This window comes from Notechis scutatus, chromosome 1 (assembly GCF_049901735.1).
Source record: "Notechis scutatus isolate UNSWTSFEM ecotype Mainland chromosome 1, rNotScu1.2, whole genome shotgun sequence".
In the NCBI taxonomy this organism is placed as follows: Eukaryota; Metazoa; Chordata; class Lepidosauria; order Squamata; family Elapidae; genus Notechis; species Notechis scutatus.
The window spans coordinates 155,276,669-155,291,917 of record NC_142009.1 but is presented as its reverse complement, the minus strand read 5'-3'; the positions used below and the strand labels follow the sequence as shown (position 1 = coordinate 155,291,917).

At 38.6% G+C, this 15,249-nt stretch overlaps 1 protein-coding gene across 6 annotated transcripts in view; it reads left to right on the top strand.

Annotated features, from left to right (window-relative positions):
- The first annotated feature begins 5,028 nt into the window (after positions 1 to 5,028).
- Positions 5,029 to 15,249, top strand: part of AFTPH (aftiphilin) — a 42,015-nt gene continuing 31,794 nt past the window's right edge. For 2 of the 6 annotated variants that reach the window (XM_026668446.2, XM_026668444.2), the window contains exons 1-2: positions 5,450 to 5,577; positions 10,700 to 12,443. In XM_026668446.2, coding sequence (XP_026524231.2) covers positions 10,731 to 12,443 — 1,713 coding nt within the window. In that variant the 5' untranslated portion in view covers positions 5,450 to 5,577; positions 10,700 to 10,730. Of the gene's footprint in view, positions 5,189 to 5,449; positions 5,578 to 8,265; positions 8,316 to 10,699; positions 12,444 to 15,249 lie in introns of those variants that run through there. The other 4 variants (XM_087949115.1, XM_087949113.1, XM_026668445.2 and 1 more) reach the window with 3 other exon arrangements.

Below are 15,249 nucleotides of genomic sequence, written 5' to 3'. Positions count from 1 at the left end.
AATAGTTGTCCACTGCATCTGTAGCTCATGAAAAATTATGTCTTTTGATTAAGTGATTCAATTGGAAAAGATGCTACGAGACTGCTCCCAAGTTTTTAGAATAGAATAGTATTTTAGAATAGTAAACGTGGAGCTGATAGCCATACAGTAGCTAAGGCTCAGGAAAAAGCTAGGTACTAAGAAGTGATTATAGGGAGGAGACTAAAGGCAAAGCAGAAGAGATACTTAAATATTTCATTTACTTTAACTTTGCGACTTTACTCCTTCCCTTACTGGGTTTTACAGTGCAAATTTTTATGGCTGCATCTAGTTCTCCAACTGGAGGGGGGCCTCAGAATGAGAAGGTGGGTGACTGAAGAATTATACAACTTCCTTCTACTCATTCTCTTTTGATGCCACTGTGCAGAAATTGATATAGCAGGCTGTACTTCAAAAACATGAAGTAGAGGCATTCTAGGTCTATTTTGGTTGTATGCCCCCCTGGACATCAAAACTACTTCCCGGATATGGAATCAAGATCTGATTAACAATTGGCTGGAGAGTCCATAGCAAAGTTGAAATTCCCCACAATTCCTCCCTATTCAGGTAAAAAAACCTTTTGTTTTATCCTTTTGGAAAATATTCAGCAGGAAAGAGACTCTAGAAGAAATGAAGGCTTAGAAAAGGACCTAAGATAATAATTGCTCCTAAAACTCAGATTTAAAGCTGCGATCTAGAACAGCGGTCGCCAACCTGTGGGCCGTGGCCCACTGGTGGGCCTTGAGAAAATTTTGGTGGGCCGCAGAGAAATCTCCCAAAGCAATTAATCCAGGCTGCACAGAAACACAAGACTGTGCAGCCCACATGGCCCACAGGAACGCTCCTGCCCACTCACTCCTTACCCGGCAAATTTGCCTGTTAAAATTGCTATTTTTCCTTTTTCCGACCATCATCTGTTCTGCTGTGCTGGGAGATTTAGATTAGCTAGGAAGCAGAAAATGGTTGGATTTCTTGCTTTCTAGCTAGTCTTTAGATCTTCGGCTTTGCTTCCCTTAGGACTGAAGGTTTGCTTAAAAGCAAATTCAGTGCAGACTCATGGCAAGCAAATTTAAGAGACTGAGCTAGCCGATGGCAGATAGATAGATCATTGAATGTGAGCAACTGAATCTGCCTGCTTTGCCTGATTTTGGGTAAAAATTTATTTTAAAAAAATCAATATTTACATACATGGTGTGTTGTGAGTTAATTTTGTGAGTTTGCTTGCTAGCAAAATTTATGTGACAGACTGAGCTAGCCAATGGCAGATAGATTTCTGAATGAATCTGTGAGCAACTCAATCTGCCTGCCTGCTTTGCCTGATTTTGGGTAAAAGTTGCTCTCTTTTTAAATAAAAAAATCAATATGTACATACATGGTGTGTTGTGAGTTAAATTTGTGAGTTTGCTTGAAAGCAAATTTTATGTGACAGATTGAGCTAGCCAATGGCAAATAGATTTCTGAATGAATCTGTGATTCTGTGAGCAACTCAATCTGCCTGCCTGCTTTGCCTGATTTTGGGTAAAAGTTGCTCTTTTTTAAATAAAAAATCCAATATTTATATAAATATTTATAATATTTACATACAAGCCATACCCAGTCAGTCACATGACCACCAAGCCACACCCACAAATTAGGCCACACCCATAGAATCAGTTAGTGGTCCCTGGGATCTAAAATTATGTGTTTGGTGGTCCCTGAGGTCCAAAAGGTTGGCGAGCCCTGATCTAGAAGAGTCAAGAGAAGCAAATAGAACTTTTTTTTTGCTGTAGTGACTGTTTCACAGGTCTAAATAAACATTTCAGCCAGGAATCTACCATTAGATCTTTTTTCATAAAGTGAAAAAGTTTTTTAGATCAGCCTTTCAATTTTTTTAAAAATAGTTAATTTGGTCTATTCCTTGTGAGACTGATCTCACTCCCAAAAGGAGGTGGGGAATCTTAATTTGTGTCAAAACAGGCAGCGGAATCCAGAGAGATTCAAATGATGAACGCAGTGTTGTGCCAATGTGATGCAAGTGATCTCACATAAACGAAAGAAATAAAGCTTGCATTGCAGCAGAGCCATGTTGCTTTTGTCATTTGGAAAAAATTGCTGCCAGCTGCTGCTACCTCTAGTCACATATCTCCAAACTCTACTTACAACCATGTGAAGTAAACTGAATGTATTTCAGTTTTATCAGTTTGTTGTGTTAACTGGCCAGGAAGATGAAGTCAGCAGATGTATAACCAGAAGGTTTGGAGAGAGGATTGAGACTTCTAACCCTTTCTTTGGATAAGAGCTGCTGCTATAACTTCAATAATATCCGAACAAATATTGGATTTTTCTGAGGCAACAAAAACATCAGAATACCTATTGCTGGTAGACATTGCTTATGAACTCTTTTGACGGATTGGACAAGCCTAGGTTTTAAGTACTATGTACACTTAAGTCCAAAAAGAAAGAAGATAGTGATATTCATTTTCCTACTCCTTGGTTGGGATAAGATATGAATTTGAACTCAGAAGTACTTTTCTATTTCTTCTTCTGTAATACAAAAAAATACAGCCTACCTTTTCTGGAATGCATATTTAATGAAAAGTGAATCTACTGTTTCCCCCCCACCCAAGTATATTTTCATTAATAGCCATTTATAATCCATCCCAGAACAATTTAAATAATAATATAACATAAAGCAGGAATGTAAAACACATTGGATCCAAAGTCAAGAAGATGCTTTAGAGTTGATAGAGGCAGACTATTGACACATCCTTAAATCATCCTTAAAGTGTTTTCCTGGAAATCTGCAGCTACCATGTCATTTCAGGAAAAGATGCATAATTTTTTTAATAGGGGTGGCAATTAGTGTGATATATGAACCTCTCACAAAGCATCTTTCCACTTCATATTATTCCTGTTAATTTAAGTATTCCTAGTCATTTTGAAATTGCTAATAAATGATTAAAATAAATTAAGTTGAATATTCTTTGCTTGTGGTCAATTTAGGAATTATCCATAAACTGTGGATACTGAAACTTGTCAAAAATAAAGCTTCCCTCACCCACCAAATATACCCACATTTGCCAGCAGTATGACATTACTCAGAAAAAATCCCTATTTTTTAAAGACAACATTCCCATTTCATGCAGATGCTGCAAGACAGAAATGAGCAAATTGCAAATTGACTTGCATATTTTTCATGCTTATTAATGGAAGACTGTTCAGCTTATAAATGGAAGACTGTTTTATTTATCTGCCTATCAAATGGAGGTATCCCTAGCTCCTGTTTTACCCCTACTCTGTTTTATTTGCAAGATTTTTAAAATGTATAAATAGCCTATTCTGGCCAGTGCCTCTTGCTCAAACCAGTGAAGTCACAGGCACGTGTAATCCAAAATCCATCTGTGTGGGAAGGCTAATATTAGAGTAGACAGGTGATCCCAATGCCAACTATGTTTTCATAGAAACTGTTTTCATCCTGGGCAGTGGGTTTACCTAAAAAATCTAAGTTGCAAACATCTCAAATGATCACTTAGTGGCAGTAATAAGATTCAGATATCCTTGACTCTGCCCCTATCTAGTGGCCACCCTTGATTTGTAGGCCAGTTTTGTCAGCTTTAATGTCTGTATCAGGCATAGGTATACAATTTTTTCTCCAAAGTACAAGTAGTCCTTGGGTTATGATGGTAATAAGAACTGGAATTAGAGACTGCAATCCTGGCAGTTCCGGTTGCTGTTGTTAAGTGAGGATCTTTCGTGACTGCAACTTTCCAACAGGCAAAGTCAATTTGATCCCAGCCACATACTGTGGAATGGAGACAGGGATGTTACCAAGTGCCCAAATTGCAATCACAAGCGTGCTGCAGTGGCTGGATCTTCGAGGACCATCTTTCAGTATCACTTGTTCAGTAGTCACTAATCTTTTGTATTGAAACTGTTGCCTTTGTTTTTTTTTTAAAAAAAAAAGATGATGTGGTTAAATTTTGAAGTGCAGCTTTTAAGTTTAGAAACACCTGTAGTTGCTTCCCCACACCCACCTTAGACAAGACAAGGTTTCCAGATCTGGACAAAACAAGATGGCAGCTAAGAGATGTGTCAATTTTAAAAAAAAAATCCTAATTCTTTTTTACCATTTAGTTGCTCAGATTTTGGCAGCCCAGATAAAGATTGGATAAAAATGTAATAAATAAATAAAGTAACACAATTAGCAAATGGAAGTGGTCATTTGTATAGGCTTAAGTAAAGGCGGAAGGTGTCCCTTCAAGTCAGCTTTTGATACCTGGAGATTGCTTGGATAAGTCTCTGGAGTTTTCCTGGCTGTTTTTCCTGAAGTACTTGCCATGCCTCTTTTCTAGGGCTGAGAGGAACTGGCCCAAAGCCGCCCAGCTGGCCTTAGCCCTAAGGCGGCACTAGTACTCCCGTCTACCGGTTTCTAGCCTGGTGCCTTCACCATTAGATCAAACTGTTAAAAACTTAAATCCACATAGTAGGAAGCCTGCTTTCCTAGTAAAAGTGGGTAGAGGCAAGCATGACTTTGGTTTGCTTTGCCCTTCAAACTTCAAAAAACGAGGATGGAGAGAAGATCAAACTTTTTTTTTTCCTCCCGGGACCTCGCCAGCTTTATCTTGTCCATCTACAATTCTCTTAAGATCTCTCTATATCTCCTGCTGGACTTTCTAACGTTCACACATTAAACCCAACCGTAACGATAGTTCGGATAAATTTTAGGATTCCCAGGCACCGCCCTCTTCGCCAGCGATCCGAGCAGCCCCCGGAACGCATGCAGATGTCAGAACTGCAACAGCTGCAGTAGAGACCAAGTTGCACGCGAGGCGGGCCCCGTCGTAGACTGCGGGTCCGAAGTCTCTCTTCTCCCCCGCTCAAACTAAGGGAATTCTGCCCTCGCCAAACATGGCCGCCTATGCACCAATTGACCTCCCTCTTCCCGCAGACTTCAAAATGGCCATCCCGCTCCGCCAGGGAAATCAAACGTGCCCACATTAAATATGGCGGACCTCGCTTCCTTTGGTAAATAGACCAGAGCACAGGGAAAGTTAAAGAGAAGCTTGACTTCTGATGCTTTCCGGATCCAACACCACAGAAGCTGGCTTCTTTCCCGGAAAGCTCGGGATTTATAGAACTTTACAGATCTCTTCATCATGGGACCACTAGATCCCCCCAAAATTACGGCAAAGTAAGTGGACGACACGCGTTGGAGATGGCCGCAGTCCAGTCTCCAACGGTTCCTAACCGTACGTATTCCAACGGATGGGGGGGGGGAAGCTTTCCCTCTCCCCGCCCCCACCGCTGACGGACGTGACGTTGACACAGGATGTGGCGCGGGGGAGGGACACGCAGAGGTAGGGGAGCGTTTAGCCGCGCGGCATGCCGGGAAGCGGCGAACTAAGTGGGCGGCGAGGGGAGGTGGGTCAGTCCAAGGCGTTTCCTGGGCTCTGGGGCGGGAGGGGGAAGTTCGAGAGAGATTCACCTTAATGGCGGTTACCGCGGGAGGCCTGGAGTCACCCTCCCAGCCCCGTGTGGCCCGGCCATGCCCGGCCCAGCTGCCCCTGCAGGAGCCCAAAGGTAAGAAACGCGGCGGCTTGCCGCCGTTGGCTAAAAATGTGAGGCTCTCAGCCGGACGGCCAGCCGGGACCCTTCGCCTCGGCTGCCTGCTGCCTCCCATGGACCGGAGCGTGGAAGGGAAGGGAAGCCGCCACCTGTACGCCAGCCTCCCTCTTCGCTCCGACATGGAAACGCACCCCTCGGGTCTGAAAAAGGGGAACTCGTTTCCCACCCCACCCCACCCCGGTTTCGGGTGGCGGAGTGCGAGCCAAGCGGCCCCTTTTCTGCCCGGCTGGGGAGCGTGTTGCTGCGAGTAAAGGTGTCTTTGGAAAAGTCCAAAGTGAGAAAGGAACCGTGATGTATCCCGGCGTTTCCTTTTTCCCCTCAATTATTAGACGAGCGTATTTCCTCCCTTTGAAAGTTGGAAGAAAACAACCAGGGAAGGGATGGAGGAATGGGGTTGTGTCGTCGTCATGACGGTACGCTTCTTGGCCTGGTTTGGGCACTCAGAGGTGTTGGGTTTCTTCTGGAGTGGTTCCCAAGCTTGTCTCTTGTCTTTGTTCTCCTAAGGCAAGTAAGTAGCCGGTGGTGCGTCGCTGGCCGGTAAAGTACCGGGGTTTCTTCATCTCTCCTTTTCCTCCTCTCCGGCTGTTTTCATCCCTCCCTAAGTGAAGACGGATCAAGCAGTGGGGATTTTATGCTCATTGGCACTGTGCCATATCAGTGTTTTTGGTTTGGGTTTTAATTGCGGGAGTGTGGCACAAATTAGGTGGCTGGAATTGCTTCCCACCTACTTACCCAGAGTGTTTGTTTTTTTAACCCTTAAAATGAGTGTATTAGGGAATTCCAATCTAAACGATGGTATTATTATAAACAGCAGAGTCAAGATTCTCATTCTCATCATCAGAAAAGTGCCGAAAGATAACTCTTCGTTTTGAAAGCCCCCCCAAAAAAGGAGTTAACAGCTGTTTAATGCCACAGCAACATTGTGGAAGTTGGCACTTGTCGAGTCTTATTTTTGTCTTTACGTTAAAGGTTAAAAAGTTGGTTTTGATTAACAATTCTTATAAAAAATATTGAACTACTCCCCCTCCAATCTTTTGTTTCATTGGAATTGATGAGCCTAACTTTAGACCTGGCTAAGGTTTTCTTACCTCTCCCCTGTTCTAGCAGCATGCCAAGAATAAGAAAGGTTCAAGAGATTTGCTGCTTTTCTCAAAATACTCCAGTGTTATTTCTATTGTACTTCTTTGTGATATCAGAGGAGTACTTCCTGCAACTGGAAGAGAAATGAGAAGTCAACTATCTCTCTTCAAGACTTTTTCCCTTATAGAAGGAGGGGGAAAAAAGCTAACATTTGTGGATTCTCTCCCAGTCATCAAATCTTTTTATGACTTTTTTACTGACTTTAAAAAAAAAAACAGAATTTATTTCTCTATATTTGGCCATGTAACCCCTCCTTTTTAAAGCACATTTTCATATGAAGAAGGGTATGCCAAAATTCCGGAACTGCCATGTTGTAAAAATTCATATATGATCTTACTCTAAAAGAGCAGGAATTTATACTTTTTGTTTTGATGTTTCATGCACTTGTAAGCAAGAGAGAATGCAGCAACACAGGTAGTAATGGAGATGTTTTAAATGCCCATGTGTCATCAGTGCTGTGTGAATTGCCTTGATAGCCACATGACTTCAAATACTGATTGTCACTTATAAAGTCCTTCATGGAAGAGGACTTCATTATGTGAGAAACCATGTTTCTTCAGTGGTTTCTGCCTGTCAAATAACATTGGGAAGAGTAGGAGTGCTCCAGTCCCTTTAATTAGTCATCTAATAGGACCCTGGAAGCACACTTTCTCTCTTGTGTAGTCATCTGGAACAGCATGCCCCCAGAGATTTGCATGTCTCTCACTGTACAGGGGTTACCTATGTCTTTGACAGTGGGATTTTCTCCCATTTGGGGTTAGGTTATTTATTGAGCCCAGCGTCATTTTCTTTTGTTTTACATTAAGTGGTTTTGTCTAGATGTGCATATTCTTTTCTTTTTTGTCTTCTTTTAATTATGTAGGCCACCTGGAATTACCTGGGAATCAGATGTTCTTCAGATCAAATAAATAAATAAATAAAGTTGTAACAACAGTCCTGTGAGCAAAATTAAATTTTGGGTTGAATCATACTAATCATAACTAGTAGACCCACTGAAATTAATGGGTTATATAGTACTTAGATTTGTTAAGGGGACTTACATTTCAGTGGTGTAAATATGTCTAAGCTGAAATCAGTCCCTGTTAATCTACATTAAATATAATAAACACATCTTTGCTATAAAACCAGCTAAAGGTGTGGTAAATAACTTCCGTTTCAGTTATGAAAAGTTGCAGGACAGATACATTCTATGAATGCTTTAGTGTTTAAGGAAAGGGAAATTCCCAAATGTTTGTTATGACATTAAATAACAAAAGTTACATCTATTTTTGTAATTCTTCTCTAGATATAGGGTTGGTTTTCCTGTTAACTGCCTACTATTTTTTATTGCTAATTATTACAGCTACAGACTCTGCCCTGACTTCAAAGGCATATTTTAAAACTTTTAAGTAGGATTTTTTCTTCTTTCGTCAATCGTGTTTAATTCTTGGGGACTGCCTGAACAAGTCCTTGCAGTTTTCTTGGCAAGGGTGTTCAGAAGTGATTTGCTATTGCCTCCTTTCTAGGACTGAAAATGACTGGCCCAAGGTCACCCAGTTGGCTTCGTCCTTAAGGTAGGATTAGAACATGCAGACTCCCAATATCTAAGCATGATGCTTTAAGTACTACACCAAATTGGCTTTCAAAAGTAGGATATCTTTCTCTAACTTGCTGTGTCTCAAAGTCCTTCATGAAACTTTACCTCCAATATGCCAACAGTATAGTATAGTATAAAACAGTATAGTATAGAAGCTTTTTCTGTTTGTTCAAAACAGTGGAACAAGTAAAGGCATTGGGGAAGACAGGGAAATACTGAATTGAGGAACCAGCATATCCATCCTCAAAGTACAGGTAGTCCTTGATTTAAGACCACAATTCATTATCCACAGTTAATACTACCCTAAATTGCTGAACAAGCTTTCAGTTCTGAATTTGAATAGGTATTGAAATTGAATATTAATATGGATGAAAAAAGCCATCGGTTCTCAACTACTTTCTTGTTATATTATGAAATAAATATATCTGGTTGTAAGTTTTTCTCCAATCTCAACAGGTATGTGTAAATTGCTGCTATTTAGAAGAAAGACAAGAGCTAAGTTAAGCAGTAGTTCACTGTTAGTTGTACAATATCATCTATTTTCATGTATTCATAAATTCTCATGGAATATATGTGGTTAAAATTCTGTAGAATATTGCACTCTGAATAGAAACATTAATGCACTAAATATGATGGCCACTAAAGATAGGGTATGTCCAGAATGGATGTTTCTATTATAATCAAATGAAATATATCAATCTTTATACGATTGCAACAGTGTTTCTAAGAGGAACCTTAGCTGCAATCAAATAATATTGTAGATTGGGGTCCCCAACCCCAGGTCGCAGCCTGATACCGGGCCGTGGCCTGTTCGGAACCAGGCCATGCGAGTGGCAAGTGAGCACATGAACACGCACAAAGTTCCCCATGCACAAGTGGTGGCCGCTTGTGCAAATGTGCAAAGCTCCCTTTGTGCAAATGGTGGGTGCTATCACTCACAGGGAACTATCCCCTCTCCCCTGCTGTGCTGCCAAATGAGAAAGGTTGGGGACCACTGTTGTAGATGATCTAAACTTAGGTTGGCTAAGCTAAGTACAGAAGGACTTGACTTAGTTTTAGTATGAATTATCATTTAAGAGAGCATCATTTACCACTACTAGCTAACCACCTCTCAGACTTTTATTCTTTTTCATTGTCAACAAGTGGCAATTAGAGAATATGCTGGTTACCATCTACACTCAGGGCTCAAGCATCCAAATAGGATTAACATATTTTATATAGGTCAAGCAAACCCATGCTTAATTTTGTGTTATAAGCTATTTAACTAATACAAATAGAAAAAAGTGGTAGCAAAAAAGGCAAGAAAAAAATTAAAGAAAAATAGAAACAAAATAAGAAAAATACAAAGTGGCTTCCAATATTTTTCACAACAGATATAAGCACAATTGTATTTTAGCCTTTCTCTTTAAAGCAGGGGTGTCAAACTGGAGGACCACAGGCCAGATGTATCACACGCAGGCCATGCCCACCTTGGCTCTGCAAAGGCAAAAAAGTCACATGACAAGATCGAGTTTGACACCCATGCTCTAAAGTGACATAATGATAGTAGCACTTAGACTTATATACCTCTCCATAGTGCTTTACAACACTTTCTGAGCGGTTTACAAATATCAGTATATTGCCCCCAACAATCTGGATCCTCATTTTACTGACTTCAGAAGGATGGAAGGCTGAGTCAACCTTGATTGAACTCCTGGCAGTGGGCAGAGTTTGCCTGCAATACTGTATCCTAACCATTGTACCACCACAGCTCTTTCTCTTTAATCTGTCCAATCATCAAAGCTATAAATCATAACTCTTTTTTCATTTTATGCAAAAATTCCATAAGAGGGTTCCAGTCCATAATAAATGTAGATAGTGTAGATACTGTAATAATTTTTTTCTAATCAGAAAACTATCTTGTCAAGATGTATCAATTTTACTAACAATTCCTCTATAGTAGGTAGCTTGAATTGTTTCCATCTTTATGCATACAAGAATCTCACTACAGTAATCATATATTGAAATCGTCCTCCATGGCTTTTATCTAGCTGTTTATCCATTAGTTCTAAAAAGGAATTGCTCTGACTTCAAATGAATATTCATCTTTAAAATCCTCTGTATGCTTGTGATGCAATAAAATAATGGAATGGTAAGTCTAATCACATAGAAGTTTGTGATTCTGCCAGTGGGTAAACTGAATTACCAGAAAGTGCCACGTGTAGAGCATCTTCTGATTGACTGTGATAAGAAACATTTTATTTGGTGAAGTTTTTAGTTTATTACGTATTATAAAATATAAGGAATTGTTTCAAATATAGTGGTGTAAATTGTTAGTATTTAACACCTAGTCTGTTTCAATGAATTTCTGTCTTCTTACAGGTGCAAATTAATTTTTATAAAGAACTAAATAATGGAACCAGACATCGTTCGAATGTATTCTTCATCCCCTCCCCCATTAGATAATGCACCAGATGAAGAGGAGGAGGAAGAGGAGGAGGAGGAAGAAGAGGAAGAGTTTGGTGATTTTGGTGGCTTTTCTGACGTTGGGAATACAAGCGTAAGCTTTGATTTTGCATCAGAGTACTCCAGTTCAAAAGAAGAACATAAGTCTTCATTTAACTCTGATTACTCAGGAAGGGTAGATAGTGTTATAACTTTCACCACAATAAGATATAGTAACAATAAGGACAGCATTGCAGAACTTCCTACTTCTATAAAAGAACTTCCTGATAGTACTAAAGAAAAATGTGAGTGTAGAAACTTGGGTACATCATTTGAAGATGTCATTCCAGTAGAAGTAAAAAGAGCTGGAAAACTGGAACCATCATATCCTGAAATCATTAGGACTGATCTAAAAGTTCCAAATGATCAGCAAATAGACAGCTGTAATGGCGAGAGGCTACCATGCCCAGAAGTTCTAACAAATGGATTTTCAGAACCAGATACAGCAAACTCTCAGGGAGTGGACAATATCGATGACCCAAAGGGATTAAAAACAATTAGCACTCATAGTACTGATTTAAATTTGGATTCTATACCCAGCACACAAGAGAATTTTGCCACATTCTCACATAAACAAACAACCCAGGTAGAAGAAACAAAAAATAAAATATGCAAATATTTTAGCAAAAAAAAAGTATTAAATGCACAGGAAAATTATGTAAATAGAATTGGAGAGGCAGAATCTATGAAGGAAGCTATTTTGGACGAAAGCTGTGAATGTGAAGGGGAAACTTTCACTGAAGGTGAACACATCTGCATTTCAAAAACTAACTTAATAAATAATGTGAAGGCTGAAAAAGACTGCACCGAATTGGAATCCAATGACACTGTCACTTCTGAACAAACAAATGTGAATTCAATAGGCACAATTGAAAATGCTGAAAAAATGGGGGAGTACAGCACCGGAAACACCAGAGATGCTGCAAAAACAGCAGACCTCAGCCTAAGTAGGCTTGAAAGTCTTAGCAGACTTTCTAGTGGCAAGAAGGGAAATAGTAAAGTTTCTGAAATAGTAAAAAATGGTGAAAGTGACCCTGGACATGCATCATGTAATGATGTTAGTGAAGATGATTTTGGTGATTTTAGTATTGTCAGTAATGGATCTCTTGCTTTCGAGGATAGTGTTCAAATTTCTGCAAGCCAAGAATCCCCTTTTGAAAACCTCAGTAATGAATGTAGTGAATTCACAGCTAGTAGTCTTCATCAGCAATCAACAAAGATAGCTCCTGGTCAACCAAATGAGATTTCAAGTATTCTGTTGGAAGAACATCCGATGGTTGCTTCTGATTTTAGCAAAAAGATACAACCTTCCGTAGAATTGGAAAATGGGGAAGATAATGAGTTTGGAGATTTTGATTCAGGGTCAAAAAAATTTCCAGACTCTGATGAATTTTCAGACTTTAGTTCAGCTGGTTGTAACCAAGCTGCAGAGTGGAATGCTTTTGAAACTGAACAAAAAGAAAGCTGCTTGTGGGCTACTTTTGAAGATGAACAAACGGTAGAATCTCATCCTAGAGAAGATGTGTGGCTATCCCATACAGTTGGCACAACTCCTAGTGCTGAAGATTTGGTTAATCCAGCTGGCAGTGAGCAGTTGCAAGAATTACAAGTTTCAGCTCAGGTAACTATATTTGTTTTTTGTTTTCCCTTCTCTAGTTGGTAGGAATATTTTTCTTTCTACAATAGAAAAGCATATGTTGTTGGTTTGACTATCCTATACTAAGTATGTTTGAGACTAGATGCAAGATTGCCAGTTTTGCTTGGTGGACATGACACTGCAGGAAATGCCTTTATAGCCACATAGCCTTTGTGCTATATTAAATGCTGTTAATCTAAATCCCACAAGTTCCCATTGGTGAAAGGGATGTGTAAAGTACAACAGAGGAATAGCTCTCCAAAAGCCATAGTATATGCATAAAATGCATTTGTTTGGATCATTGTTTACATGTAAAAAAAGGGGGGGCCTACTAACTGTATCTACAAAGTATATTTGAAATAATATTTATTTAATGTATTTTGGAAAGCACATTTGTTCTGTAACGAAGATGATATATAGCTTTTTGAATTATTAAAAAATAAATGAATTATTTTAGTACTGTCTGGTAGAATAGAAGGTATGTATACCTCTTGTTCTCCACTTTTTTAATGGAAGAATGTTTGATTTAATATGAATTGACATTTTAATTAATTAATGTACATTTCAGATATTAGAGAAAATGTGTTTATTATTCCTTACCAAAAAGCAACAGTGGATTGTATCAAGGAAGCAAAAGTAATATTCTGTCAACTTTAAAATGCTACCTCATAATATATCCAGTATTTTGATAGAATAAATACACTGGTAGTTTAGACCTGTGTTTCTTAAAGTGTGTTCCTTAAGACATCTGGGAATTCCCCAATACTTTCTCAGGGTTCCACAAAATCAAAATTGTTTGTCAGCATAAGTTGAAAAATAATATTAAAGTGCCATCAAACAAATTGTGAAAAGCTGTAGTGGCAGCAAATGCATCACTTTTAATTTTTCATATAGAAATAACCACAAATATAACCCATACAAACAAAAGCTCTTTTTAGGTCCCCGATGTATGTACTACTAAAACTCTTTAATTTTGTCTATGTGTACTTTTAACTGGGCAAACTGACAGAGTGCATCAAAAATCCAGAACCCCTTACTATCATGGAATTGAAATTCAGCAAATTTTATCAAATTTTTAATGACATAATTATTGTAAAACATGACATAATACAATATGTCATAAAACCTTTCCTGTGGTCAACTCCTGATGTTTGGCTGTGCTATACCATTCAAAATGGGCTACTTTCAAAGCAGATACATCTTTCAATGTTTCCCTGAATTTTTAAGAACTTTTCCAGTATGTGAAAAGCTCTGCTATTGTTGAAAGCATTGAGGAATCTGATAAGAAAACATGTTCAAATGCTGACCTAACAGGTTATGGGTTCTCTAGTAATTTTTAAAAGTGCGAATTTGTCCTAAGAAAAAAAGAAAGAAGCACTGGTTTAGATTACATAATACAATTGGATCATTAAAAAAATAGAAATTCAGCAGAGAACAGATAAAAACTTGGATACATTGAACAAGTCTTCATCTTTTAACTTTGTTTAATAGACAGTGATCTTAAGGGAAATATAAACATTGTAAACATCTATATAATATTTCTGCACAAAATGATGTTTATACCGGCAAAAAGTATTCTGTTAGAAGAAATATTGTTAATTCAAATAATGGTTGATCAGATTTGTGGAAAACTATTTTGTTGTTTCATTTTTCTGCTAGAGCAGTTTTTCACATATTAAAGATTATTGAGCCAAATATTTTAATTTTCTGCTCTTTTCTGATAACAAACTTGGCAGCTAATGAAAGGAATGGAATTAAGTTCTTATGTTGCCATGATGTATAAATGCTAGAGGAACTACAGAAGCTAAGCCAACTGAAGGGTTCATTACAAAAGTGGGATGAATGATTTTCTTACTTCTTCAAAAGCTTTCATCCAAAAGTTGAAAAAAAATCAGCTACAATTAATGTAAGAATTCATTGGTTGGATTTCCTTGTTTTTAAATAAAAATGTTTTCTTATATAATTTTGTCCAAGTATTTGTTGAATTACTTGAATTGTATATGAATATTAATTCAACAATATAGTGTTAAATTAATGAGATCCTAGATACTTTATTAATGAATAATTATACTTGACTCATCTGAAATCAAGTTAGTACTCATGATATTCCTTTTAAAGAGCTTACTTTTGAAAAAGGCAGTGGCAAACATCATAGTGTAATCAAGGAAATTGCGTGGCTTTATTTTATTTACTTAAGAACATCTATATAGCCATTCAACTCACTCTCAATGACTACAAGTGGCTTACAAAGATAAAACTCTCCTAGAATAACAATAAAAAGTGATAGCTGTCCATTTCCATAGCAACAGTAATCAATCAAATAAGAAACTTGTTGGACTCCATTCCACTCTGGGTTCCCCAGGCTTGTTGGCAAAACCAGGACTTCAGGACCTTGCAAAATAGTCTCAAAATGGGGACCAATCTTGTGGTTTTTAAGGCTACCAAGAGGTCAAGTTGGATATACTACTCATCTTGCTCATGCCAGAGATCATCAAAAAGCATTCTGTTTCATATCTAGTCCTGAATCCTGACTGGAAAGGATCTAGATCAGTGGTAGTCAACCTGGTCCCTACCGCCCACTAGTGGGCGCTCCAGCTTTCATGGTGGCAGTAGGGGTTTTGTCCCCTACTTTATAAATCACCATTACTGTGGAACTGGTGGGCGGTTAGAGAAAACTTTACTACTAACAGAGATACAAAAGTGAGTGGTAGGTATAAAAAGGTTGACTACCCCTGATCTAGATGATCCATTTCATCCAGGAACCTCTAGAGCTGTCACTTAAAGATCTTCT